This window comes from Biomphalaria glabrata, chromosome 16 (assembly GCF_947242115.1).
Source record: "Biomphalaria glabrata chromosome 16, xgBioGlab47.1, whole genome shotgun sequence".
Taxonomy (NCBI): domain Eukaryota; kingdom Metazoa; phylum Mollusca; class Gastropoda; family Planorbidae; genus Biomphalaria; species Biomphalaria glabrata.
Genome location: NC_074726.1, coordinates 21672121 through 21699239, shown reverse-complemented (window position 1 = coordinate 21699239; position 27119 = coordinate 21672121). Strand labels below are relative to the sequence as shown.

The 27119-nt window shown below is 34.6% G+C and overlaps 2 protein-coding genes across 6 annotated transcripts in view; both read right to left on the bottom strand.

Moving 5' to 3' along the window:
• The window catches only part of LOC106078867 (oxysterol-binding protein-related protein 6-like), a 36844-nt gene extending 31537 nt beyond the window's left edge, over nucleotides 1-5307 (bottom strand). For 4 of the 5 annotated variants that reach the window (XR_008775285.1, XM_056013779.1, XM_056013782.1 and 1 more), the window contains exons 1-3: nucleotides 5208-5236; nucleotides 2393-2569; nucleotides 563-735 (exon numbers count right to left, since the gene is read on the bottom strand). Coding sequence is in view for 4 of the 5 variants with exons in the window: in XM_056013779.1 (XP_055869754.1) it covers nucleotides 563-735; nucleotides 2393-2446 (227 nt within the window). In the remaining variant the exon portion in view is untranslated. Of the gene's footprint in view, nucleotides 1-562; nucleotides 736-2392; nucleotides 2570-5207 lie in introns of all 5 variants that reach the window. The other variant, XM_056013780.1, reaches the window with a different exon arrangement.
• A 10173-nt stretch (nucleotides 5308-15480) lies between these two features.
• LOC106078883 (syntaxin-17-like) lies at nucleotides 15481-25510 on the bottom strand. Its single transcript, XM_056014387.1, has 8 exons — nucleotides 25160-25510; nucleotides 24250-24360; nucleotides 20350-20455; nucleotides 19485-19747; nucleotides 19292-19342; nucleotides 17896-17982; nucleotides 16934-17063; nucleotides 15481-16100 (listed from the first exon to the last, which is right to left on the bottom strand). The coding sequence occupies exons 1-8, from the start codon at nucleotides 25316-25318 to the stop codon at nucleotides 15841-15843; spliced, it is 1167 nt and encodes a 388-aa protein (XP_055870362.1). The 5' UTR covers nucleotides 25319-25510; the 3' UTR covers nucleotides 15481-15840.
• Nucleotides 25511-27119: the final 1609 nt, after the last annotated feature.

Here is a 27119-nt window from a genome sequence, read left to right as displayed (position 1 = left end):
TGACTTGGCAGAATTTAAGTCATTGGTTAATATGCATGACGTAGGACGTAATCATCTTCTTTTTTGAAGTAACGCCTGTATTATATAAGATAAGATAAGTTATATATATATGCTTTTAAATATATACATACATATAATATACAAAAGAGTGTTCTGTAGTTAAAGCATTCTTGTACTCAGGCCTTTCTGGTTCTAATTATCATTAATAAAAAACATAACAGATATCTAATAAGAAAATCTATTAGATCTCTAATAAACATGAAAGTTATGTGCTTTTTTTAAATATATATATACAAAAGAGTGAGAGGGAAATTTATTTCTTGTACTCAGGCCTGTCTGGTTTTAATTATCATAAATAAAAAAAACAACATATAGCTAGCTATCTAACAAGAAAATCTATTAGATTTCAAATAAACATGAAAGTTAAAACACATGGTTTATGCTGAGAATGTAATAATCTTTTTAGAAAAAATGTCTGTAATTTATATGAGAGGCCAAACAGTTTTCAGATATTTCTTAAGAACGACAACAAGGACTAAAACAAAACAAAAATAAAACTGACTTTTCTGGCTTTTCAGGACATGCTTGACCTTCCTTTAAGCCCTCTAAAACATCCCACTCTTGTTGTGCTTTGCGGCTGCTTCGCTTCTTGTGGCTCTTACCACCCGTAGCGCTGATGCTGTTCGTCTCATGGTTGGAACTTTTGAGGGAGAGGTCGTCATCTTCACTTCCATCCTGATGTAATTGAAATATTGTTGGCATACTAATTTATCCCTTAATTGAAATATTAATGATATGACTAAACAAACTTTATATAAACTTCCTTTAGTTAAAAATTACCTCACTTGTAGACAAGGAGGGCTTACAAAAAAAAATTAACACAGGCTACAAAGTTAGGGTACATCACTTTACATTTTCAGTTGTTAGATAAGTAAATGTCTTAAATTATCTAGCTTCATCCCTTCATAGATACACTGTGCTACGATAGCACAGTTTGTTATTTCTTCCTTGTCCCCTATCAGAATGTGTTGATAAACATTTGTTTCAGATTTCAATACTCTTTTCAAAACAATTTAGTTGTTGTTTTTTTGACTCTGCTATCTCTTTAGAACTTAAACCACAGAAAATTGTTCAGTAAAGTATCTCTGAAGAAAAATAAAAGGGAATACTGGACATTTTTGTTTTCATTTTCTCAATAAATATTTAGTAAATAGCAGAATTACAAACAATGGATTCCTAAGACAAGAAAGTAATTTGTACTGCTGTCCCTTTAAATAGCAGTTTCTAGACACAATTGTTTCTTTCCCCTTTTTCAAAGTTCTTCTCTGATATATATGCTCAAAATATTGCTTTTTTCTGAGCCAATTATTTTTAATTTTTCTAAAATTATTATATTATAAGACAAGGATAAAAATTGTTATTGATCAAATTTTATATTTATGGGTAAAGCAACAAGATTTTGAAAGTAAGCAGTGATAGAGGGTGACAACAAAATGAAAAAAAAAAAGCTAATTTTTTTTCCTGAGACATTTTTGTAAGAATAAACATTATTTAGGCCAACAGACACACTTTTGCACTAGAAAAAATATTATGGAAAGTGGTAATTGGGATTGAGTGATGGCTTCATTAGCTAACCGCACTGGGTGAGACTAGCCTTAACAATCCACTTCATGTAAGTCATGCAAATTTGAATCATCCTATCCCCAACAATGCCCCACAAAAATGTTGCTTCTTTTTGTATTTATATGTTTATGAACCTCAGAGTCTGAAGTGTCTCCCTGACAAATGATTGGAATGTGATGCATAGACTCCCATTTCAATACAGTGCACATTTTGAAAAGCTCCTTGTGCTAAGTTCCCATTTCAGAAATGAAATCACTCAAAACAATTAAATTAATCAAATAGCATTCTTTTCTATGTCAGATCTTTCTTAAGAAACACAATTTGTGTCATAGTTTTTAACTTTTGTTCTTTTTACAACCAGTATAACCCAGATGGTACAAATCAATCACAAAGCACGGTTGACACATTTCAACATTGATTTAAGATTAAACTAGACTAGATGAGGTTTAGACTGAAAGCATAGATGTATCACAGACAAAAGTTATATTTTTTTTCAAGACTACATCTTTTTGACACAATGTAATATCAACACAGTAAGCAATACTGTCATCAATCTGCTTTCTCAAGTATAATCATATTTTTTCTTTATTACTTCTATACTTTCATAATAATCCACAATGGGATAATTGTATCTGTTCATATTTCTAGAGAAAACATTGCAAAGACAAGTACTCATTAGTAACATTTTTCTTTACAAAATCAGGGAAACACAGCAGGACAAATACACTTCCTTTTTCTTAACAATATAAAAAAGAAAGAGTAGACTTACTGAATCAGATGCTGAATCACTATGTCGAAACTGCTTCTTTGAGTCTGAGCTCATCCTAACAAATTTATTTACTGCCTCTTTAGCTTAAGCTAAATTCATTTTGTTTTTCTAAAGTCTGAAGGAAATCAAATAAAAAATTAATCTATCCACATCTTCCTTCTTAATTTTCTTTTATTTCTGTGAAGAAAAAAAATGTAATTTTCTAAAAGATTGTGTAACATGTATTTATTGTAATCACAAAGTACAAATTTACTTTTGATTAGTATGTACCCCATCCATCCGGAGATGTATTTCTATTACATTAGCCTAAGACAGGCAAAAAACTTTATAAAGTAAACTAATTCACAAGATAGTTATGGAAAGTAGTGGATTTAAAACTTAAAGAGCACCACAGTGGTGTGTTCTTTCAGCAGTACTGTATACTATCTACACCAATGACATTCAAACCCCATTAGATGATATTCCCATTATCAAATTTGCTGATTTGTATAAAGGCATAAATCCGAATTGTAAATATTCAGGAACATATTTATTAAATTTTGCCTTAGGGGCCTACATGGTGCAGCCTCTCTTACAGCATCATGTCTCAGTTCATTGTCACTAGTTCCATTAAACTCTTGCTCTTCTTCAGACGCCTGCTTACGTTTCAAATATTTATCCATAATGTATTGGTTAGATGGGCGTGCGAAAAATAATTTAACAAACATGCATTATCACTGTTGATGAAATGTTACGTTCCCTACATTAATTCACCTTCACCTAATATTGTGTGTTATCCCCCTTTTAGATAAATTGAATGATGAGTTATGCCCATACATATAGGACACAGGATGGTAGTCAAGACAGCTGAATAAAGAATTTTGTTTATATGTTTACTTACTACATGAAAGTGTCTGTTGTTTCAATTCAAGAGTTTACTTAACAATCACTGATTACAAATTAATCCTATAATGTGCATGATTAATAACCAGCCTTATGTAAGATATGTCGAGGAATCAGTTGAAAAATTAAAAATGAAGCTTAGCTTACTTCTTTGAATGGCATGTGTCAGAGGAAAGTATGGCGAGAGTGAATATGTTACTTTGATATTTCGGTATGATAGTTATATCCCTTGTTTATATATCCCTCAGGTTATGAATGTGAATAGTCTTGCACGTGTTATGAACTGAATGGTTTAGTCTTTGTTGAATGTGCTAGAGATTGTGTTAGTTAGTGAGGTCTTGTCCCCAGTTCAGGAAGGTTGGACAGTTGCTTCCTGGACTGGTGGTTTTGTATTCATATTTATTGAGTTGATGTCATCGTGTGCTTATTGAATATTAAAGTATTATTTGTATTTCAATGGATATCTATAGTTGGAGTTGAAGTGTGTTTAGTAATAATTATTCTTGATTGTAATTATTAAGTAATCCCTAATGAGCCAAGCAAGCAAAGCAATAAAAGGAACCTGATAAAAACAAGAAATTGAAAGTCAGACCTTGATTGGCTTTAGGAACATAGAAATTAAAAGAATGATGTTGATTGGTTTGTAAAGCAAGTAAATTTGATATTTATCACGAATTGATGACTGTGATCTAATTCGATCAGTTTCTAGAAGCTGGGCTCAGGTCAAAGAAGACGCAGAACAAACACACACTAATTATAATCATCCAATCAGAGAAAGAGGTCAGGGGAACAAATACCATTATATGACAGTTTCTAGAAGGTATCTATAAGTTAATAAAATATTTAGAATAGAAGTTCTGGAAAGTATGGTTTAAAAAGTATAAATTAGGGGAAAGCTAGTTAATCAGGGTCCTTGCATAGTAATGGGTCTTGCATTGTTTACAACTGATTCTTGCGTTGTACTGAGTTTTAAACAGTTGGAGGTCCACTAGTTAAAGTTGTATCATTAAGTTTTTTAGGTGATAAGTTATATCAATTGAAGTTGTATAAGTAAAAAGTTTAATATTATCAAGAGATTTAAGTCAAGTTGATATTAAATTGATGAAAGTCTACGTAGAGCTATATGTCTAGTTTAAAGAAGTTTAATAATTTAAATAAAAAGAAGAAAGATGAGCAAAATAAACTTCTATAGCAGGACTGTTAATCATTGTTGTTTTGCCTAGACGCATCAACAAAGACATCATCATAGTCATAGAATAGTTTATAATAGACATATTAAACAGTTAATAAATTCATTTTTTCGATCACAGTTTTTTGGATATTTTCTATAGTCCATTTTTCTACACATAGAACAGCATATAATGATATACATATTATATTTAATATATAAATATATTATATAAATATTATATATAACTTTGCTCATATTAGACGATTAGTATATTAAGTATATAACATAGAAAGATAAATTTGGTATCATTGTAAATCTCTCAGCATGCTCTGCATAACTAAATAGTTTGACTAAGTTTCTGTTGTTATATATTTATTTTGAATTTTTTGTCAAAGTCCTAAGCCAGGCTAAGCCTAAGACACTTAAGTTAAGTTTAAGTGACAAGTCATAAACACATAGTACTGAGGGATAGTTGATAGTAGTAATTAGTAGTCATACTCATAGTCATAGTATAGAATGATTATAATTATAATATTAGATATAGTCTATTACGGTCTATAGTCTATATATATATGATAGAATTATTAGATATTAGATCTAGATGACTAGATTATTAGATAGACTCTAAGATAAGATTACACTAGAAGTAGAATAGATCTATTCAGTATTCTATATAAAATAATTATATGGCTTTTTAAAGCCCTATACTATACTTATAGTAATAGTAGTTTAGTATTAGATCTATATCTAGAATAATATTACTCAGTGATAAAAGTCTAGATTCTCTAGATTCTCTAGATCTAGTCTAGATTCTAATCTAGATCTAGACTCTAGGTCTACTAGATCTGATACAGTCAACCGGAAGATGTTAACTCTTGTTTTTTCTCTGATAACAAAAATAATCAGCATGGGAGATAACCCATATAAATGACAATTGTTTAAAAAAAAATTAAAGGGGATGAACTATGACTATTTTATGTCCTGTGAGCACTTATTGTATATAGAATGACAGCACTAAGAAAACATTTTTATGAGAGAAAATGTTGAAATAAAAACAAGGAAATAATGAACAGGTCATCACTTACCATAGACCGTCCGATTCGACAACCTCACTTAGCAGCAACAGCCTAGGTTACCAGACGAACAAATGAACAATAGCCATGAACCATGAACAGCCAGATTCCCATAGAATGATAGATTTAAAATTCAGATAAATATTCAATCGGTAGTGTTCCGCCATGCCGCATTTGCCATCTAGAGGTCAACTGTGAAATGACCCATCCATCCGCTCTGGTTTAGTCTGGAAAAATAGCCAGAGCAGTGATTCGTGGCAATAATTAATGGCTCACTGACAATCGCAAGGTCTGAAATATACTTAATATAAATCATTGGTATAGCCAGGACTTTTTTCGGGGGGGGGGGGGGAAATATATATGTGTGTGCGTGTGTGTGTACATAATTAATCTTTATAACATTCTAACCATTCTTTCGGAAGATGTTTATTGTACCCAAGAATAGCCTATAGGTTCTTCCTGGAGTTAGTGGAAAAATTGTAGACTCCCCACCCTTGCCAGCTCCCCGCTCTCCCAGCGGGGTTTGGGGTGGAACCCCGCCGCAAAACACTATTTTCGGTTGTGAAAGCCAACAAAATGAAGGATCACAGTAAACGGACAGCCCTTAACGTGGTAGACCACTTCACATATCTAGGTAGTATATATAGTGTCAAATGACGCATCATTTTCAAGGGAAGTTGATAACCGTCTGGCCAGGGCTAGTAGCGCTTTTGGACGCCTTCAGGCGAGAGTCTGGAAGAACAAATCGCTCCGCCTGCCTACAAAAATCAATGTCTACCAGGCGTTGGTTCTCTCAACCCTTCTATATGGCTCTGAGACATGGACACTATATAAAAAACAACTAAGACTTCTTGAGCGCTTTCACCAAAGATGCTTGCGCTCCATCATGGACATACGGTACTGGCAGGACCGCACTAAAAACAGCGTTGGCCTTGCGAGCGTCAGTATGGACACTTTAATGGACAGTATAGAGGGACTTCTTATGGTCCGACAGCAACGCTGGGCAGGGCACGTATCATGGGCGTAGCCAGGGGGGGGGTTTGGAGTTCAACCCCCCCCCCGAAATGAAATCCCCCCCCCCGGGGGGGGGGGAGACGGACTCTAGTGACTGATTTTTTGCTTTGATTTTGTTTATTTTAGGTGAGATTTTAATACTAAACCATGACTTGCCCCAGCGCAGCCAAGGGAATTTTGCTTTTAAAACCCCTACCGGGGGTTTTGAGTTTCAAACCCCTTACCAGGGGTTTTTGCAGTTAAATCCCCCTCTTTAATAAAACAAAACAAAAAAAATGCAAACGACAATCCTCAAATTCCAAGAGCACAGTTAAGGAAGATTTTGATTTTAAAACCCCTCTTCAATATGAAAAAAAGCAAATTATGCACTCAAAATGTTACGAACGTATAAGGGGTTTTGAGTTTAAAACCCCTACCGGGGGGTTTTGAGTTTAAAACCCCTACCGGGGGGTTTTGAGTTTAAAACCCCTACAGGGTTTTTTGCAGTTAAATCCCCCCTCTTCTATAAAACAAAACCAAAAAAAATGCAAACGACAATCCCCAAATTCCAAAAGCACAGTTAAGGAAGATTTTGATTTTCAAACCCCCTCCAAAATTTACGATAAACCCCCTCTTCAATATGAATAAAAAAAAACAAATATGCACTCAAAATGTCATCAGCGTAGCTAAATGGGTTTTGACTCAGTTTTAAGTTTAAACTAACCTCCAGTGGATTTTGAAGCTAAAAAATACATCTTCAATAAACAAAAAAAAAAGCAATTTACACACTCTAAAATCTATGAGCGTAGCCAAAGGGGTTTTGAGTTTAAACCCCCCGCCAGCGGAATTTGAAGCTAAAAAATACATCTTCAATGTAAAAAAAAAAAAAAAAAGCAAATTACACACTCAAAATGCTATGAGCGTTGCCTAAAGGGGTTTTGAGTTTAAATCCCCCTTCAGAAGAGTTTGATGCTAAAAATACCTATTCAATATAAAAAAAGCAAACTACACACTAAAATTATTTGAGCGTAGCCAAGCCAATGGGGTGTTTTGAGTTTAAACTCCTCTAATCCAGATGGTTTTGAGTTTAAAATCCCCCTACAGAGCGTTTTGATGTGGAAAACCTCTATCTTCTATATTATTCTAAAGCAAACTACAGTTACCAAATTCTATGATCGTAGCTAAATGGGGTATTGAATTAAAAAAAAAAAAAGTAAGTCCTGAGATTTTTTAGTTTAAAACCCCCAACAGATGATTTTGACGATAAAACTTCCCTTTTCGATATAAAATCTAAAGCAAACTACAGTCACCTAATTCCAAGAGCGTATTCAAGAGAGGTTACTCATTTCTACCAGTGGCGGGGCTCCATTAATAAAGTGCAATGAATAGTCATCTGCCGAAATTGAAAAACACTAAATGTGGCTCAACAAAGATGGCTACGACATATTTTAGGAGTCAGTTATAGAGATCGGGTCTAAATCAAGGAAATTCTATGCCGAACTGGAAGTCAACCCCTTAGTAAGGTTGTGACAAAGCGTCGCATGAGGTTTGCGAGACATGTTCTCCGACAAAATGAATTACTCATAATAAGAAATGGGATGACATCCTAGTACAACTTGGCGCCACACATTCATGGAGGTCCTCATGGCAGGTGGGAAGAGGTTTCAGATATTATCTACAGTCCTCAGAATATGCATTTTGTTGGCATACAATACCAGAAAAAAATCCTCCCCTAAACCCCCCCCCCGAAAAAAAAATCCTGGCTATTCCCATGGCACGTATCCCGTATGGGAGACGAACGTATGCCGAAGGCAGTCTTTTTTTTTGTGAGCTAAAAGGTGGTCGACGTAACAAAGGCGCCCCACGGAAACGCTTCAAAGACCAGCTTAGGCGTCAACTTTCTTTGGCTGACATAGAAGAAAGCACCTGGCTGTATGCGGCGTCGGAACGAGACAGCTGGAGGTCACTCACGAAGGCAGCGGGATACACATTTGAGACCAAAAGAAAATCTGCTGCCGAGGACAAACGCAGACGACGAAAAGAAAATCTAAATCGACCACCTGCGGACAATGGTTATGCTTGCCCTGGATGTGGCAAAATATGCAGGTCACAGCTGGGGCTGCGCAGCCACGAGAAATACTCTATTCCTCATTAATCTTCTGACTCGAAGACAATAAGCCTTATTGCGATGAATTGTCCTGTTATTAAACAGTTTTATTTCAAAAACCTTATTTGTTATTTGTTAAGCTTATTTACTCCTGTATTAAAATCCGTCTTAGATTAAGCCATCTTTGTTGAGCCACATTTAGTCTTTTTTTTCAATTTCGGCAGATGACTTTTCACTGCACTTTATTAATGGAGCCCAGCCACTGGTAGAAATGTGTAACCTCTCTTGGCTACGCTCTTGGAATTAGGTGACTGTAGTTTGCTTTAGATTGTATAGGCCTATCAAAAAGGGAAGTTTTATCGTCAAAATCATCTGTTGTGGGGTTTTAAACTAAAAAATCTCTGGAGTTGTTTTTTTTTTTACAAATTCAATTCAAAACCCCCTTATAGCTACGCCCATAGAATTTGGTGACTGTAGTTTGCTTTAGAATAATAATGAAGAGAGAGGTTTTCAACCTCAAAAATTTCTGTAGGGATTTTAAACTAAAAACCATCTGGGGGGGGGGGGTTAAAAATTTGAAAAAAAAAAAAAAAAAAAACCTTTGGAGGAAGGGGGTTTAAACTCAAAACCCCTTGGCTAAGCTCATATCATTTTGAGTGCATAATTTGCTTTTTTTTTATGTTAAAGATGTATTTTTTAGCTTCAAACCCCGCTGGAGGGGGGTTTAAACACAAAACGACCTTTGGCTACGTACGCTTATAACCTATAATTTTGAGTGTGTAATTTCCTTTTTTATATTGAAGAGGTGGTTTTTAGCTGCAAACCCCGCTGGAAGGGGGTTTTAAACACAAAACTCCTCTTGGTTACGCTCACAGAATCTGGTGATGTATGGATAGTCTTATATTGAATAGAGAGTTTATCTTAAATTTCGGAAGGGGGGGGGGGTAAATCAAAATCCCTCTTAGTTATGCTCTTGGAATTTGGGAATTGTCGTTTACATTTTTTTGTTTTGTTTTAGAGAAGAAGGGGATTTAACTGCAAAGCCCCCTGGTAGGGGGGGGGTAAACTCAAAACCCCCTTTGCTGCGCTGGAGCAAGGATGGTTTAGTATTAAAAGCTCTTCTAAAATAAACAAAATCAAGCAAAAAATCCGTCACTAAATTCCGACCCCGATTTCATTTCGGGGGGAGGGGACTTTAATTACCACTAATTAATAACTAATATGTTATTTTTTATTGATTCAAGTGTTGCCATTGACAATGGATAGTTGTACAGTTTGATCCGAGAATGTTTTTTTTTCTCCCACTTCACATTCTGCTGTTAACTACTTTCCTTTATGCCAGTGAGGGCAAAATGGCGGTTGAGTTTATCTTATTTATATCGCTAATCGGGGGGGGGGGGCACCTCTGTTACTCCGTTCTCCTTCAATCTCGCCAAAAAAAGAGATCGCTTTTGGCTTGCGGTCGTCTCCCCATGTGGGATAAGGGCAACCATCAAATGGTAAGTAGTGCTTCTATAGGGCCTAGTATCTAAGGTAGTTCTGCCAGTATAAGTCCTAGGAAAACTTTGATTGAAGCGTCTAACCCTAAGCTGATTAATATTACATTATCTTCTTAAAATGCTATTAGTTAAATGGGTGGTGACAACTGACTTCACGACATCACCAAGGCCCTGCACATTTTTAAAAGAAGATTCTTATTTATTTCAATTCTGAAGGCGATTTTAGGGTGATATAGTTATCTCAACAGAGACATTAATAGACCTTGTTGCAAGCTAAATCTCTTGCTCTTAATCAGGCAGACTGACAATCAAGACGATTGCTGTATGTTGTGTGAAGCCATAATGACACTGTCGATATTGGGGGGGGGGGGAGGCGAGGCATAGACCAGGGCTTAGAAGAGCCTGTAGTAGCAATCTGTGATACCTCCAAATGTCCTTCGCCGAGTTGAGAGTCAATGACATTTAAGGCTTCACAGACTGCCATGGCCTCCGCATCAAAACTTCAATCGCTACCACATGGTCCAAAGATTTTAACTGCGTCAGAGCCAAGAAACTCAATGTAGGCTCCATTGCCTAACCTTCCTATTAATGTCGACCAATCAGTATATGCTAAAATGGCACTGGGCTTGAAGGCAACGATGATCTCGAGTGCTAGCATTTAAGGTCGTAAGATTGTCCTAGCTTGGTGGCGTTTCTAGGTATGAAGTAAATGCCCATTTTCACAAAATTCAAAATTCACGAAACACATTAGAAATGGTAGAAAAGGGAAGATATTGATACCAAAAATACATCACAGATTTAATTATTCAAATGTGTACAAATGTGTTACATAAAATATACATGCATATAAAAAAAATTTGTAACCACGATAATATACTTAAACATAGCATATATATACATAAATCATTGTGCTATAGTATTTACTAACTGGAATGACAATGCAAAGCTTAATAATGACTATTAAAAATTACATAAGTACCAAATATTTTTAAATTCACCATGCTTCAAAATAGCAAAAAAAATGTAGTAAATATCATAAATGTATATATATCTTCACGTAAAGTGCAATGATCTTATTCCTTTGAATAAAGAAATCTAAAGAAGTCTAGCTGCTACTGGTCTGACAACTGAATCTATTTATTAATTTAAGAATTTTTAACAAAACACATCCTTTTAAAGAAATAAGGAGCTTAACTTTGAGAACCTAAAACATTACGGCAGCCTAAAAGAGCAGTAGATTTTTACATAAGGGAATATTAATATTTTTGAAATCAACAATGATATAAAAAAGTGGAAGTGGCCACCTAGGTGACATAATGCAAAATGATTGTTTAAAAATGTCTTTATTTATAGTATCTCCATAAAATAAGTTTGATATTTTTATGAATTTTATGAAAGGAAATTTTGTTCTTAATTTATTGACATTTCACTTTTTTTAGGCCAGTGATGATTCTTTTGATTATATTGAATAAAAAAAAACTCCCATTGCCCCACACATGCATCCAAACACACACACACATACCAACATTTGTTTTCTAAGATTATAGCACTTCCTTTACTCTTTAGTGGGAAATATAATTTTTTTTACAATTGTCTTGTTCTACAAGTGCAATGAGTTCTGATTGATGTCCTGACTATTTGAACACACCTAAGGCAATGTTTGTATGTTTGAACATTCCTGGAGAGTGCATCATTTTATGTGGTTATGAAGACCAAGCTAGGAACAACTTATTTTGAAAAAAAAAGCAGACAAAAAAATTATGTTAGCTCTGAATTATTTTACTTTGACCTATGCCACATCTTTTTAAAAAACAAAAACAAAACTTTATTATTTTCTAGCCCTTTAGCCCTACAGCAACCATTTACCAAACTTTTTGCAGGGGATGACAACATAAGTATCTTTGGGGTAACTGTGACAAGAGCTACACCTGCAGTAATTATTTCAGACCCACAAGATAGTAGCCTATGAGGGAAAATAATTGTCTTAATGTAAAATTCTACAGGCTCATGAAGGTACAAATACTTTTGATACATCACATACAAATAATCCCAAATCAAACATAACAAACAATAGCAGTTGACAAAAAAATTAACAATTTTTTAACTAACTGAAAGACAAACTGAAGCAATACAAACTTGGTCAATTTACATCAAGCTGAAGCAATACAAACTTGGTCAATTTACAGCAAGCTGAAGTAATACAAGCAAATTGTTAGAATTTAGAGATCAAGTTGCCAGTACAATAAAACATTGTTACAAAACATCTCAGGACCACCACAACAGAAACATTTTAATCAAGTTACTGGAAAAACATAAAATGTATACATATTTTTATATTAATGATTATTATTTTTATTGAAATATCCTGGGTTGTTGAGCCACAATACAACAGCTGTTAAGATTGATGAAGTAAAAAAATAAAGACCCCTGGCGACAGGACAAAACCAAGACTGCAAAAGAAACCATGAATTTAGAAAATGCCCTGCTTGGGGTCAACCTGTCAATTGCCTAAATAAAATAATTATACAAGAACCCTAAGTCATTAAGAAGAATATTTAAACACCCAAAAGGGTTGAATGCATAAAAAGACAAATTGAAAGTAGTATTTTATTTTGAAAATACAGTGGCATGATAAAGTAGACTACACCAAACTGTGAGAGATGGGAGGACAGAGAGGTGCAGATCTTATAAAGAACGTGGAGATAGATTAGTTACACCCTAAGAAAAGATGTCAGCAAGAGCTAGACAGCCATAGATTGGAGCAACCCAGGGCACAAGAAGCAGAGGAAGACCAAAAAACAAACTTGATAAAGATTGGAAGCCATTAAATGACCAGCATGAAGACTAGCCAAAATATCAAATCTCATCTTGACACAGGAGCAGATGGAAACAGTTTTCAAGACATTTGCTAGAAAATGTCAGGGAGAAAAATATACCCCCCCCCCCCCCCCCCCCGGGTTAGAAAATATTAGAAATTTATTGACAAAATAATGACAAGATTCAAGTTTATTACTTTATACTTTCAAAATATTTCTGAATGAGATACATAAAATTTCATGTTTGGGACTGCCAACTACAGACTAATTCTGTGTTAATATCAATGGGCATCGAACTTTTAAAACATTTCTTAAATAATTTTTAGTAGCTTCCATGCAGCGTCGTTTGCAGATAAGTCGAAACGGAGGTAACACTTTAATAATCAATAACACAGAAAAAAGACCAACAACATGAAGATTACTTGATGCAGCTGAACAATGTCACAATACTGTAAGACCCTCATATTAATGCAAGAGAAGTCTACACATTAAGATCAACTGCTAATATACTCTTTAAGATCTTAGTCCCAATAGCTAATATTTCTGCAATGTAAAAAAATTATTATCGATGCAGACATTAATTATAGATACTAGAAAAATAACTGATCAACACAGGTAGTTTACTGACCTTCATTTATTGTTGAGTGACAGTAAACTTCTCAATGTTGGGTTCCTAACTTTATTCTTAAAAGCCTGTTTCATGTGGTAGGCTAGTCTAATTGGCACAGTGTCTAATTAAGCCTGCAATAGGCTAAAGACTTGGTAGCATTGATAATCCTAGGGAATTATTGGATATTTTTAATTACAAGCTATATTAAAGCTTGTATCTGCTGTAACATAAAGAGTGTATGTCACCGCTAATTTATTTCTTCTTATATGGAAGCTGATTTAGAAAATGTGCACTCCGAGACTTTTAGATGAATAAAATTTAAAAAATAAAAGTGTAACACATTTGTTTTCTCATGAAATAATAATTATAATTACATGCACTGTATCAACTACTGTAAAAAAGGGAATGTGATGCCAGCCAAGTACTTAGTCTATAAATAAAGTCTATACTTAGTCTATAAAAATATGAGCTTACTTTTGCTAAACAATCTGTCTAATATCATAATGTCAAGACTAATTTAGCCTTTCTATTGCATACAATTTTATTAAAAAATAAAAAATGAGCCTTTATATCAAGTTTATATATGCTTCATTAGCAGGCATCATTAAAATATGATTTTCTTCCTGACGTGTTTTGAGACAAGTCAGATAAATGTTTTGCTTGTATGAAGCAAAAAAAAGTTTTATATGTAAAGAAAAAAAAAGAAAGAAAATTATTGCTGAAAATGTTTTTGTCAAAACAAGATTATATTTTACAGTTTACTAGCTAACAAAATTCTCATGTGTGAAGCATAGCATCAAATTTTAAAAATTAACTGCATTAGTTATAAAAGCTCTTAAATGGTATTCTTCATACCTCTTTCCCCAGACGGCTATTCAAAAAATCTTTTAACATATCACAGAAGTTCACAACCTTTTTTTTAAATCACTACACCATTTAGTGTAAATTAAGTGACTGAAGATTGCTCCCTTAAAAAACCTTATGTTTAGGTCCCCAAAAAAAAAAGACCTAGAGACCCCCAAATGGATTTTGGGACCCATGTTCTAGTGTTCTATACTACAGCAAAGCATCGTATTAGACCTAGCCAATGAGCCTATGGATTAGTTCCAACCAATAGACTGCTAGTTTTGCTACAAGCTAATGACATTCATGATAAGACAAATATTTCAACAGCTTTACATGTATGTACAAATATTGATAAAATTGGATAAATGCTAAAATCATAAGGATGTAAAACAAAATAAAAATACTGGAACAGAACATGTCATGGAACAAACAATAAGTACAACAGTCCTTTTGCTTCTTCATTGCCCATTTTACATGCAAAAAATAGTTCAATTTTAACATTCCATTTCTAATGTTTCCCACATGAAGTTATTAGATAAGATGTGGCTTCCTCCCTTTTAAAAACAAAGTAACTTCTTTTAGTGTGAGGTTTTATTGATTTAAGTAATAAAATAAATGATTGGTTGAAAAGCCATAAATGTTATTTGTCCAATAAAAACCTGCTCACCTAATAGATAAACAACTGTTTTAAGTCTGTATCTTTTAACAATGCTTTATCATTGTCTTTAAAAAAATTTGAAACTATTAATAACTAGTTACTAGTTACTAATCAAGAAGATCTACATAAATTCACTATAGCAACTGTTTGGCATGTTTAAATCAGTTAAAAACAATTATAAAAAACAATAATAACAGAATGGCCCAGTTTTCTGATAGGGTAAGTACTTATAGATAAACTTTTTCAATCCGCGTGTTCCAAGATATCTGTTCTCAAAGGAGAAGGCACTCAACCTTCTGTTTCTTCTGTACCTAGCTCAACCTTCTGTTCCTACTGCACCTAGCTCAAGATTCAACAAAGTTAAAAAAATGAAAATATTCCCTATAAAACAGAAAAATGACTTACAAAAAGAATAACATCAAAGCAAATCAAGTTAAAATGGTAAATATCAATTTTTATTATGCGAGCCCTCGGAAAAATTATTGCATAAGTATATCTCCTGCATAACATCTTATAAGCTTTCTTTATATCAAAATATACAGTCAACTCTTTATGCCACCATCCGTTTCTTATATTAACAGATGGCTCACAAATATAAGCTCCCTTTGGACAATGTTGGCACAAATTTAAAATTTGTTTTTTTTTGTTGTTTTTTTTTTTCAAAAGTTTCATCAAAACAATGAAAAGATGCCAGAAGCTAGTCTACAAGATGTTTAGAGAAATAAAGACCTTCTCCTATTTCAATGATTCTCAAGCTGAAAACTTTTTTAACACAATGAGCTGTTCCTTCTTGTCATTCGTCAGACATGGAGAAAAACTTTCGGAAAGATGAGGTCACAGAAGTAAAGACATCATCACTTTTTCCCTCTACTGGGATGCCAGAGTCGTCTTCCTGCTGAGTGGTGTCCACACTTTGGCTAGGCCTCTTGTCTAGCTTTCTTTCACTGTCAGGCAATTCAGGTAGTGAGACGGAGCGCTTGTCACTCATGTTTTCAAGTTCCATTGATGATATTTTATCTTGGCGACTCTTGACCAACCTACCACTGGCGTAGCCTAGAACGAATTGAAAAAATGTGATAAGAATTTACTTTATATATGTGTGTATGGAAGATGATTTACTAAGTACTAATCAGATATGACCTGTGGCCTATTTTTAGGGCCCTCTGGTAGTGGTATGGACATTAAACATACACTATGGTCTCCCCCATGATCTAAAGAACATTTATGCCAAATTTTATCAAGATTGACTTCTATGTGGGACATACATACATACATACATACGTCTTACTTTCTGCTTTGAATATTAGATATAGCTTAGAGTTTTAGGATTGAATGTTTTATGGAGTGAACCATCCTTTAGGTTTTTAGACATTCAGAGACAAAAATGATGACATTCTGGAAATGATAGTAGTGTTCAAACAAAAACGATACTTTCATCTAAGCATGTATGTAGATTTGAAGCATACTTTTCATTCTAAACTAAATTGTATTAAATAAATAAATGAAGAACTTCTATGTTGAAGTATTTTCTAGCCATTTGTTCACCTATGTAACAAAGTGAATGAAAATCTGAACTCTAAAAAAATTACCCAAAAAAACTATTGAAACTGTTGAAACAAGTCAAATGCAATAGTATAGTAGTGTCATTTTGCCTAGAGAAATGTCAAGATGCAGTAAATCTGCTTTTTTGAAGCAATGAGTATTTTATAAGAAAAGATATTCTCATAATAATATATTTTTAAAAAAAATACAATTAAAGTTAAATAAAATGAAAGTTGTTTCTGAGAACTATAGGCAAAAGTTCAATGTTTACCACCAAAGGCTTTAAAAAAATCATAACCTTACTGCTCGTTGTCATTTTTTAAATTTAACTTATATTTCTTTACCTACTGCTCCACCAACAGCACCAGCCAAACCTCCAATCTTCATTCCAGCAACAAGACCCACTGGACCAGCTACTACACCACCAACTACAGCCCCTACCACAGGAAGAAGTGCAGACTTGTACTTGGCAGCCTATATTAAGTTAAAAATGTTACTTGTTAAGTTTCAAATGGTGGCTTAAGATTTAATTCTCAAAATTGTATAAAATTGTTTGTTTTATCTTTTAGCTATTTCAGGGGTCTTGAAATATGTTACAATATGAAAGTTAAAAATATATGTAGGCTGCGGTTTTCTATATGGTTTTAAGTAATCTACTCATTTTGGGAAGTTTATACTCATGACTGATGTCCCTATGATTTAAATAAAAAGAGGCACCTAAAGTTAGCTGTAATAAGGTGGGGCTAGTCAGAGATCTTTTGATTGATATCAACAAAAAATATCCAAGGTGAAAAGGTAGTAGGTGTACTGTTCTCTTGGAAAACGCAGTCGATTGTCTCACCCTGGATCCAAGCACTTTAGGGTATTAAACTAAGACCGGTAGTCATAGTAGGCCTTAAGTGACCCGCAACCACTGGGCAGTTTAGCTCAACAGCCTGTTGCCACACAACAGATCTGTACAACATGGCAATGAGCTATTGGTCCACTAACAACAAGGTTGCAAGTCAGTATGTAGGCCTTCTATAATGAATGGTCTTGATAAAATTCACCAGTCCAAAAAAATCTTCATGGTGGTATTTCCTTTATATATTAGAGTATTAATGACACAGACCTCAGGTTTGGATAATGCAATTTAGACCTATGCCTATAAACCTCTAAAGAGGAGAAGGGCTTACTATTATTACTAAATGCATGCTGGGTTCATAAGTATTCCAGGACTTCTGACACCTACAGGGGAATTCAATACTCGAAGTCAAACAACAAAATGTAAAAAAGCAACATGGAAAAAATTATTATGTGAAAATACCTTAGCTAAATGTTGTGTGCCTTCTTTAATATTTTCATGGCTGTTGTCAATATTTTCTTCAATGCTGGTAATTTTTTCTTTTTGCTCCTTGACAAAAATATAGATAATGAAAAGTTTAAAGTCTAAAATGTATTATAACAAAACAAAGTGAGAAAGAATCTTTAAAAAAGGCAACACAGAAACCGCTGAGATACCCAATCCCTCTACTGGTCCACAGCATAGATTGGGCCATAGTGAATTGAGTATTTGATAAGCATGAAAGTTGTGACATAAAAAAAAAGAAAAGCGTGCCATACAAAAAATGGCCAGCTCCTCTACCACCAAAACAAAAGCCAACTCGACCTGCAATATATGTGGATGGGATTATCTCTCCAAAATAGTAGTCCACAGCCATATGAAAAAGTGTTCGGGATTGAACCATAATTGTTCTACGACTGAAGGAAGCCAATGAAAAAAGTAAGAGAAAAAAATAAAAATAAATTAGAACTATTCGTGGTTGTCTTTTGATCCCATCCATGTTCTCTCTGTTGTGTTCATGTCCCAAGCATTTTTTTAATTGAAAACTTTGATTGAATTGATTTTAATGCTTTAAATCTTATCCCTAGTCAGCTCAACTGTTTATGTGTTGACTTGGTCCTAAGCAGGCTGGGAAGATACAGAATGTGCTCATAAAAAAAAAGTTAAGTAGCCCTTTCAGAGTTAGCGATCTATAGGGCAGATGATGTAAAGGTCATCTGTTTCTATGTTTCTTAGGTCAAGAGTTAATGAAGGTGTCATGTGGCCAGCACAACGACCAACAGCTTTACTTTCCCCAACTAATGTCAGTTACAGATTAGAGTTGGGTGAACTCAGGAGCGCCTTTAAAATCCCAAAATTAAAAATCTCAGGGATTTCAATTCGGAATCCAAGTGCTTTGCAACTCTGCCACCATTTCCCCTGAGTGCATAAAGATTTTTTTTTTTTTGTTCAACTTTGTGGAATGCAAGATATGTGCCTTAGAAATAATTTATGGTACATATATAAGGTGTGACTAGCATTTTTTTAAATTTGTGGCATTTGTAGTCTACTTTCCACAAGCTGCCTGATGACACCATTTGTACTGATCTGAGACATTTACCTCAATAAGGTTTTGTGTCAATTAAATTAATGCCATAAAATTAAATGAAAAGATTTTAAACAAAATAAAAAGGGTTACTTGAAAAACATTCAATAATATGTCACACTAAACATTCTAAATGAGTGTTTCTGGTAGAGAATCCCTAAACAAATAAATTCAAGCTTTCACCCCAAACTAACAGAGACAAATAATTGGAACCAATATCACTAATTAACATCATAATTAAGAGTAAACAAATCAGATAAAAAGGGATATAGATCAATCTTTAGCAGGGCTTACCTCAACTCTGGAAGAGAATTCATGGACCAATACGTTTAGTTCTAGAATGTTCTGCGAAGACCAAAAACAAACAAATAAAAATGTGAGTTTAAGTGGGAGGTTTGGAAACCAGACAAATGTTGAAATGTTTCTTAGAGCAGCAACTAATATGTAGTGTTGGTTATAACAAAAATACAAAGTATGAAGTGTTTACCTCTTGTAGCTCCTCCCAGGAAGCAGTTGCCTCTGAGTTTTGTGGGACAACATGCAAGTGAAGTGTTTCACTCGGATGAGCATGTAAGACTGCTGGTAAACTTCCAAATGTGGTTTGTGGTGAGTCAGATTCGTCTTCAGAGTGGCCTGCTAGACTAGTTTGCTTTTTAAAATCAGAGCCTCTCTGAGCTGTCACTGGGACTGCCGCAGATATTGAGTTTGATGATCCACTGTCAACTTTTTCCAAGTCTTCATGAGATTCATCTAAATAAAATATCCAATTATCAAGAATTTCTTTAGTCTACTGGCAGGTAAATCTTTTTTATTTTCTTTTATTTGCTCAAAAAACATCTGCCTTTCTATATTCAGTTCATTGTCAGAGTCTCAAGATACGAGGCAAGGAGAGCAACCAGCATGAAAGAACACAGAGCTAACTAAAGGCTGAGAGAAGAAGCAGGCTTATCTTAACTTAACCATATGCGGCCAGATTTGTAAAGTGAGTATTTGACACTTTTTAGTCATTTTTGAGTTTATAGGAAATGAGAAATGTGCTCATCTTTGACTACGATGGAGGAACTATACATATAGTACAATTTCAAAACATTTAGATTATTTATTCAAGTTTTGAAAAATAAGGTGAGGATGATATAGTGCTTTGAAATAATAATGTAGTTTTTGTAACCTCTATCCTTTTTTTCTTGATTATGATCAAAAGTCAGGCTTCTTTCTATTCATAAAAACAACAAGGAATACACCATCTATAGAAATATAGATCTTTTTAGACTATTTTAGTTCAAACATTTTTTTTCCCAAGGTTATTTCTCAACCACAAAGACCAAAGCTATGTACAGAGTTTAACTACTGACCTGTTTTCATTCCAGCAAAGGCCATAAACTCTTTCATTGATTCAATAGCTTTCAGTTTTACTCCTTCAACCCTAGCATCAAACTCAGAAAGCTCTTCATCATTCACCTGTTTAAACAAGAAATTCAACAAACGTAATGAAGCAAATAACTCAAATGAAACAAAAATACAATTGTTTTTGTTTTAATTATTGCTATTGGAGGAAAAAGATTATTATATCATAGCAGGACAGCAGGGAATGACAGTAAGCCTTAGCCTAAAATGCATATCACAGTCAGTATGACTCCCATCTTGTTAGCAGAACAGCGGGGAATGACAGTGAGCCCTAGCTTGAAATGCAAATCACAGTCAGTATGACTCCCATCTTGTTAGCAGGACAGCAGGGAATGACAGTGAGCCCTAGCTTGAAATGCAAATCACAGTCCGTATGACTCCCATCTTGTTAGCAGGACAGCGGGGAATGACAGTGAGCCCTAGCTTGAAATTCAAATCACAGTCAGTATGACTCCCATCTTGTTAGCAGGACAGCGGGGAATGATAGTGAGCCCTAGCTTGAAATGCAAATCACAGTCAGTATGACTCCTATCTTGTTAGCAGGACAGCGGGGAATGACAGTGAGCCCTAGCTTGAAATGCAAATCACAGTCAGTATAACTCCCATCATGTTAGCAGGACAGCGGGGAATGACAGTGAGCCCTAGCTTGAAATGCAAATCACATAGTCAGTATGACTCCCATCTTGTTAGCAGGACAGCGGGAAATGACAGTGAGCCCTAGCTTGAAATGCAAATCACACAGTCAGTATGACTCCCATCTTGTTAGCAGGACAGCGGGGAATGACAGTGAGCCCTAGCTTGAAATGCAAATCACAGTCAGTATGACTCCCATCTTGTTAGCAGGACAGCAGGGAATGACAGTGAGCCCTAGCTTGAAATGCAAATCACATAGTCAGTATGACTCCCATCTTGTTAGCAGGAGAGGGGGGAATGACAGTGAGCCCTAGCTTGAAATGCAAATCACATAGTCAGTATAACTCCCATCTTGTTAGCAGGACAGCAGGGAATGACAGTGAGCCCTAGCTTGAAATGCAAATCACATAGTCAGTATGACTCCCATCTTGTTAGCAGGACAGGGGGGAATGACAGTGAGCCCTAGCTTGAAATGCAAATCACATAGTCAGTATGACTCCCATCTTGTTAGCAGGACAGCAGGGAATGACAGTGAGCCCTAGCTTGAAATGCAAATCACATAGTCAGTATGACTCCCATCTTGTTAGCAGGACAGCAGGGAATGACAGTGAGCCCTAGCTTGAAATGCAAATCACATAGTCAGTATGACTCCCATCTTGTTAGCAGGACAGCAGGGAATGACAGTGAGCCCTAGCTTGAAATGCAAATCACATAGTCAGTATGACTCCCATCTTGTTAGCAGGACAGCAGGGAATGACAGTGAGCCCTAGCTTGAAATGCAAATCACATAGTCAGTATGACTCCCATCTTGTTAGCAGGACAGCAGGGAATGACAGTGAGCCCTAGCTTGAAATGCAAATCACATAGTCAGTATGACTCCCATCTTGTTAGCAGGACAGCAGGGAATGACAGTGAGCCCTAGCTTGAAATGCAAATCACATAGTCAGTATGACTCCCATCTTGTTAGCAGGACAGCGGGGAATGACAGTGAGCCCTAGCTTGAAATGCAAATAACATAGTCAGTATGACTCCCATCTTGTTAGCAGGACAGCAGGGAATGACAGTGAGCCCTAGCTTGAAATGCAAATCACATAGTCAGTATGACTCCCATCTTGTTAGCAGGACAGCAGGGAATGACAGTGAGCCCTAGCTTGAAATGCAAATCACATAGTCAGTATGACTCCCATCTTGTTAGCAGGACAGCGGGGAATGACAGTGAGCCCTAGCTTGAAATGCAAATCACATAGTCAGTATGACTCCCATCTTGTTAGCAGGACAGCGGGGAATGACAGTGAGCCCTAGCTTGAAATGCAAATCACATAGTCAGTATGACTCCCATCTTGTTAGCAGGACAGCGGGGAATGACAGTGAGCCCTAGCTTGAAATGCAAATCACATAGTCAGTATGACTCCCATCTTGTTAGCAGGACAGCAGGGAATGACAGTGAGCCCTAGCTTGAAATGCAAATCACATAGTCAGTATGACTCCCATCTTGTTAGCAGGACAGCGGGGAATGACAGTGAGCCCTAGCTTGAAATGCAAATCACATAGTCAGTATGACTCCCATCTTGTTAAAGTGGAGGCTGAGTGAAACACTTGGCTGTTCAAAAGGAACACTGATATTTGTTTGACATGATTAACTCTTTCTTTCCTAACTGACGATACCAGCGTTGATTCCACCAGAATCTGATAAATAATTACGGAGAGAAAGAGTTAAATATACATTAACCCATTAAGCTCCAACTGGAAATGACATTAGTTGGCTAAGTAAAGTGGTTTGTCACTATATTCACAATATGCAAAATGGACTCTGCTTCCATCTCTCGATAGAATTTTAAAGCACTTTTTACATTCATATTATACAAGAGAATGTAGTCCATTCGTTGAAGTTTTTAATTATCATCAATTTAAAAAAAATTACTTTTAATACCAAAAAAACTGAACAAATGGTTTGTAAAGGAAAATAAAAGCTGAGAATCAATACAAGAGGAGGTTATTCTGCTCAAAACAAAACAGATACTAGACTAAAATCATGACATGTTTATGCAAGGAATGCTAACAGACCTTAAGCAATATTGTGTTTTTACAAGCACTTATTATTTTAGGTGAAGTGCAGTAGCAAACAATCCAACTGCGCTATTCATTACATGGTTTACATTTTAAAGCCCTTGCCTTTGTTAAAATATAGTTATATTATTACAGCTATGTGAGATATCTGGTACTTTCTGGGAAACTTTGCTCCATTTAAATATTTGTGCTATCCAGCTTATTCATTGAAATCCCCTAAAAGAGTATACTGATATGTACTAGTTTAGAGAGTATGTAGTTTCGGTAGACAAATATATTGTGTAGTGCGGTAGACACATATATTGTGTATTGTTTTAGCAATGGTAAAAAAGTGATAAAAGTAGTGACGTAATCAGACAGACGAATGAGGTAAGAGTATAGGCAACAAGAAGAACAATATGGCGATAGCGTAGAAGAAGGTTGTTTAATAGTATAGATAGATAAATAGCGACGGTTAAGAGGACTAGACAGACTTCCCAGTTATGAATAAATGTATCATTTACAACAGTAAAAAAGTCTTTATCAAGTGTATATTGTTAACTGTAATGTTCGTTGGCTAATGTGGAATAGTTAATGAAATAGAAGTGAAGTTACTCAAGATACTAGCCCCCAACAATACAAAAGTATATATAGTGTTCACTGTATTAAGCTTGTTTGTCACCATTTCAATCATTACAAAGATTTGAAACAAACAAAAAAAGAAAAGTGTTATGATAATCAGTTATGCTTAACATTGCTAAACATGTTTAAGAGAGTGAAAGATAATTACTTTTGTATTTCTTGAAACAAAACGAATAAATATTTTAGTTTGAATACTAATTTTTAAAAAATGGTTTTATGAAAAATCACAACTGCTGTAATATTGTAAAACAGTCCTGGGATTTGTTAAATATTTGTTATTTCACATTACAGTGAAATTTTGTTTTATGAGTACTTTAAAAAGATGCCATAATTCTTAATAACCAAGACAGTTCAGCATCTAAAAGACACTGATGAATTTTTAGGGAGACTTCATTTTAAAGTCATCTATCATAAGAGAAAGGGAACCAACTACAAGTTCTGCTCAATTCTTTATCTCCAGGACTAAATCCTCACTTATTTTAGTTTAGCAAGCAATAAAAAGACAATGTGAAGAAGGTGGTACATACTTGTTTCCTGGCCTTTTCTATCTCTTTAATGTTAGCTTGTATTTGTTGAATTGTACGAGAAGCATTGACTTGTTCTTTATGTAAGTTATTCCAGTCTTCTGCATTGATCAACTTTTGAACAATAGAAAGTTCAAAATAAAATTAATAAATCACAGTTGGAGTTCAAAATGGTTGAGCATTGCAATGCAAAAAAAAAAAAAAGCAAAATGTGACAATTTAAATAAATAAAGCTTGCATTTGCAAATAAGTTGTAATTTAAATAAAACATTCCTTTTTTATGGAGGCTGAATTAGCCATGGAAAATTTGATAATAGCACAGTCCAGAATGGGACACTGCTCCATAGGTTCATTCTTTGTGGTTACAGCCAAATTATGACTCCCACTGTCAAAACTGTGGGGAATCAAAGGAATGTGTCAGCTGTGTTACCTGACCTGCATGGGAAACTAAGAGGTACAATTTCAAACAGCAGAGTATCTTGCCAGGGAACAATAGGAGGAGAGCTTCCTGTTCCGTAACCAATTGGAGATCATCTCAGTTGCCCAAAGTGTCTAACAGCAACATAAAATAAACACTAAATAATTGGACTAACTAAGAGAGACCTCTTACTCTTGAGACTTTTAATAAGCTGCAATAAATTCTGTTTCACTAGATTTGCTGTTGGTATTCATTGTATGTAACAGAGTTTTATTGTCCTTACTATTACAAGTTCTGAAGAATAGTTAAGTTTTGCATCTCTAAAAAAAAGATAATGTGTTTGATAAGTAAAATCGACTAGACCCAATCTCCAATGTCTTTCTCTCTACTTTTATCATGTCCCTTGAGTTTGAGAGGGCTAGATGTACCAAAATCACAGTATACAAACAAATATCAATTACCTTCAATTTCTTATTGTTTTTAATCATAACTTACCCTGCTTATGCTGATTGTATGTTTGTACAATCTGTCCAAATCTATGTCTAAAACTTTTATAAATTTTTTTATAGACAATTCCAGTCTTTTCATTGGATACTTAGTTATATCTCCATTGCTTTGAATGACCATTCTTTCTTCTGGGTTAAATCCAGACATTTTCAATGATTTTGATTGTAGTCAAGCTCTATTGGTGTATAGATCTAGATATATACAGAGACAGTGGTAGTAATATAATTTAATATTACATAATGATATAGATCTATTTACTACTAATAGAAAATATATACTTACATACAATAATACAACTATACTTAATTATACTACTAGTTTCCCTTTCAAACCATGCAATCTAAAATTCAGTGGACTACTACTACTAATATACACCTAACAGACTATAGTCTAGAACAGGGATTGGCAACCTTTTGAGTCGGAAGAGCCAAAAATTACAATTTACAAAATTGCAATTTTTTTAAAGAGCCACAATTTTTTTCTAAATAACAATAAATAGTACTCGCATAAATAAAGTTTTATACATGGTATTATTAGATAATTACTTATCATTTAAGTATAAACTTTAAACAATTAAACATTTACATACACAACTAACTTGTACTTCAAAAACAAACAATGAGCAATCAAATTGAGTGGCTTTGCATGGTTTTAGAAAGTTTGGATAAATTTGGCTCATAGCTTGTTTTTAGTTTCAAACACGACTAAATTTTCATTTGTTAGTTGGCTTCTTAGTTTACTTTAAATTATATTCATGCAAGAGATCGCCTGCTCGCACGAATATGCCGATCCGACGATAGTTGGCATTTGGAAGTCTGATTCTGGGAAGACTATTTCATGCGTCCAATATAAGTGCCTCATCTCGCGGCATTTTTTTTAAAGCTGTCCACTTTCATTGCCTTACATACATTTCTGGACCTTCAACTCTTTCAACCTGATTTTCAACTCTGTAAATTCTTCACTCCACAAAACTTAACTTTTTAAAAAGATCAATTGCATTTCTAGAGATCCTGTATCAATTTCAAATAGCTCAATGTGGATTTCATTAGGCACCATTACTATTTGTATTGAAATGTTTTTTTATAAATGCTACAATCATTTTGTTTGTTTTGAATCTGTCGGCAATTTCATCTTTAATTTTTCTTTATAACTGTGCTGAAGTAACACGTGTCAACAGTTGCACTGGTTTTATCGCAATATTCCTTTACAAATTGAAAATGAAGTAATTGACCGCTCTGAATATCTTCTACAAAAAGAATAATTTCTTCTTCAAAACAAAACAATTCTTCTACCAAAACATAGGCTTGGTTTTCCTTTTCTTGCAGTTTTAGATTCAGCTCATTTAATTTCTCTGTTATATACACCATAAAGTAAAATGCTTGCATTGCATATTGTAGTCCCTTTGACTTTCTCTAATTCATGGTGATAAATGCCTTTATCATTTAGGAATGGTAATTCATTCATTTATTGTAAAGAAGGAGGTCAGAATACCAATTCTCCATTTAATTAATAATTCTTTAAACTGACCATGGTAGACTGCTTTTGACAAGATGCTGTTTAAAGTCCTAATCATCAAATTCATGACCTCAGCTATTTCCGCTGGAAATATTTGGACACAAAGCGCTTCTTGGTGTAGTAAGAATTTAGTGATTTTTTTGTGCCAAAGAATCAGTTGCAATTGAAAATTTTTATTTATATTGATTATATTGTCTTCAAGGTATTTTTGCATGGTATTAGATGTATCTTCTCTAGTTTGTCACTAGAGCGGTAGCAATCCTAGAAGTTCTTCTTTTGGACCTTGGGAAGACATATATCTGACAACAAGGTCAACTAGTGCCATGTCTTTTATGTCACAAGACTCATATATATATCAAGTGATAAGGAAGAAGAATGTTGAATATCTTCCACCAGCAAATATGTTTCATTTCAAGACATGGGGGCAGGGTGT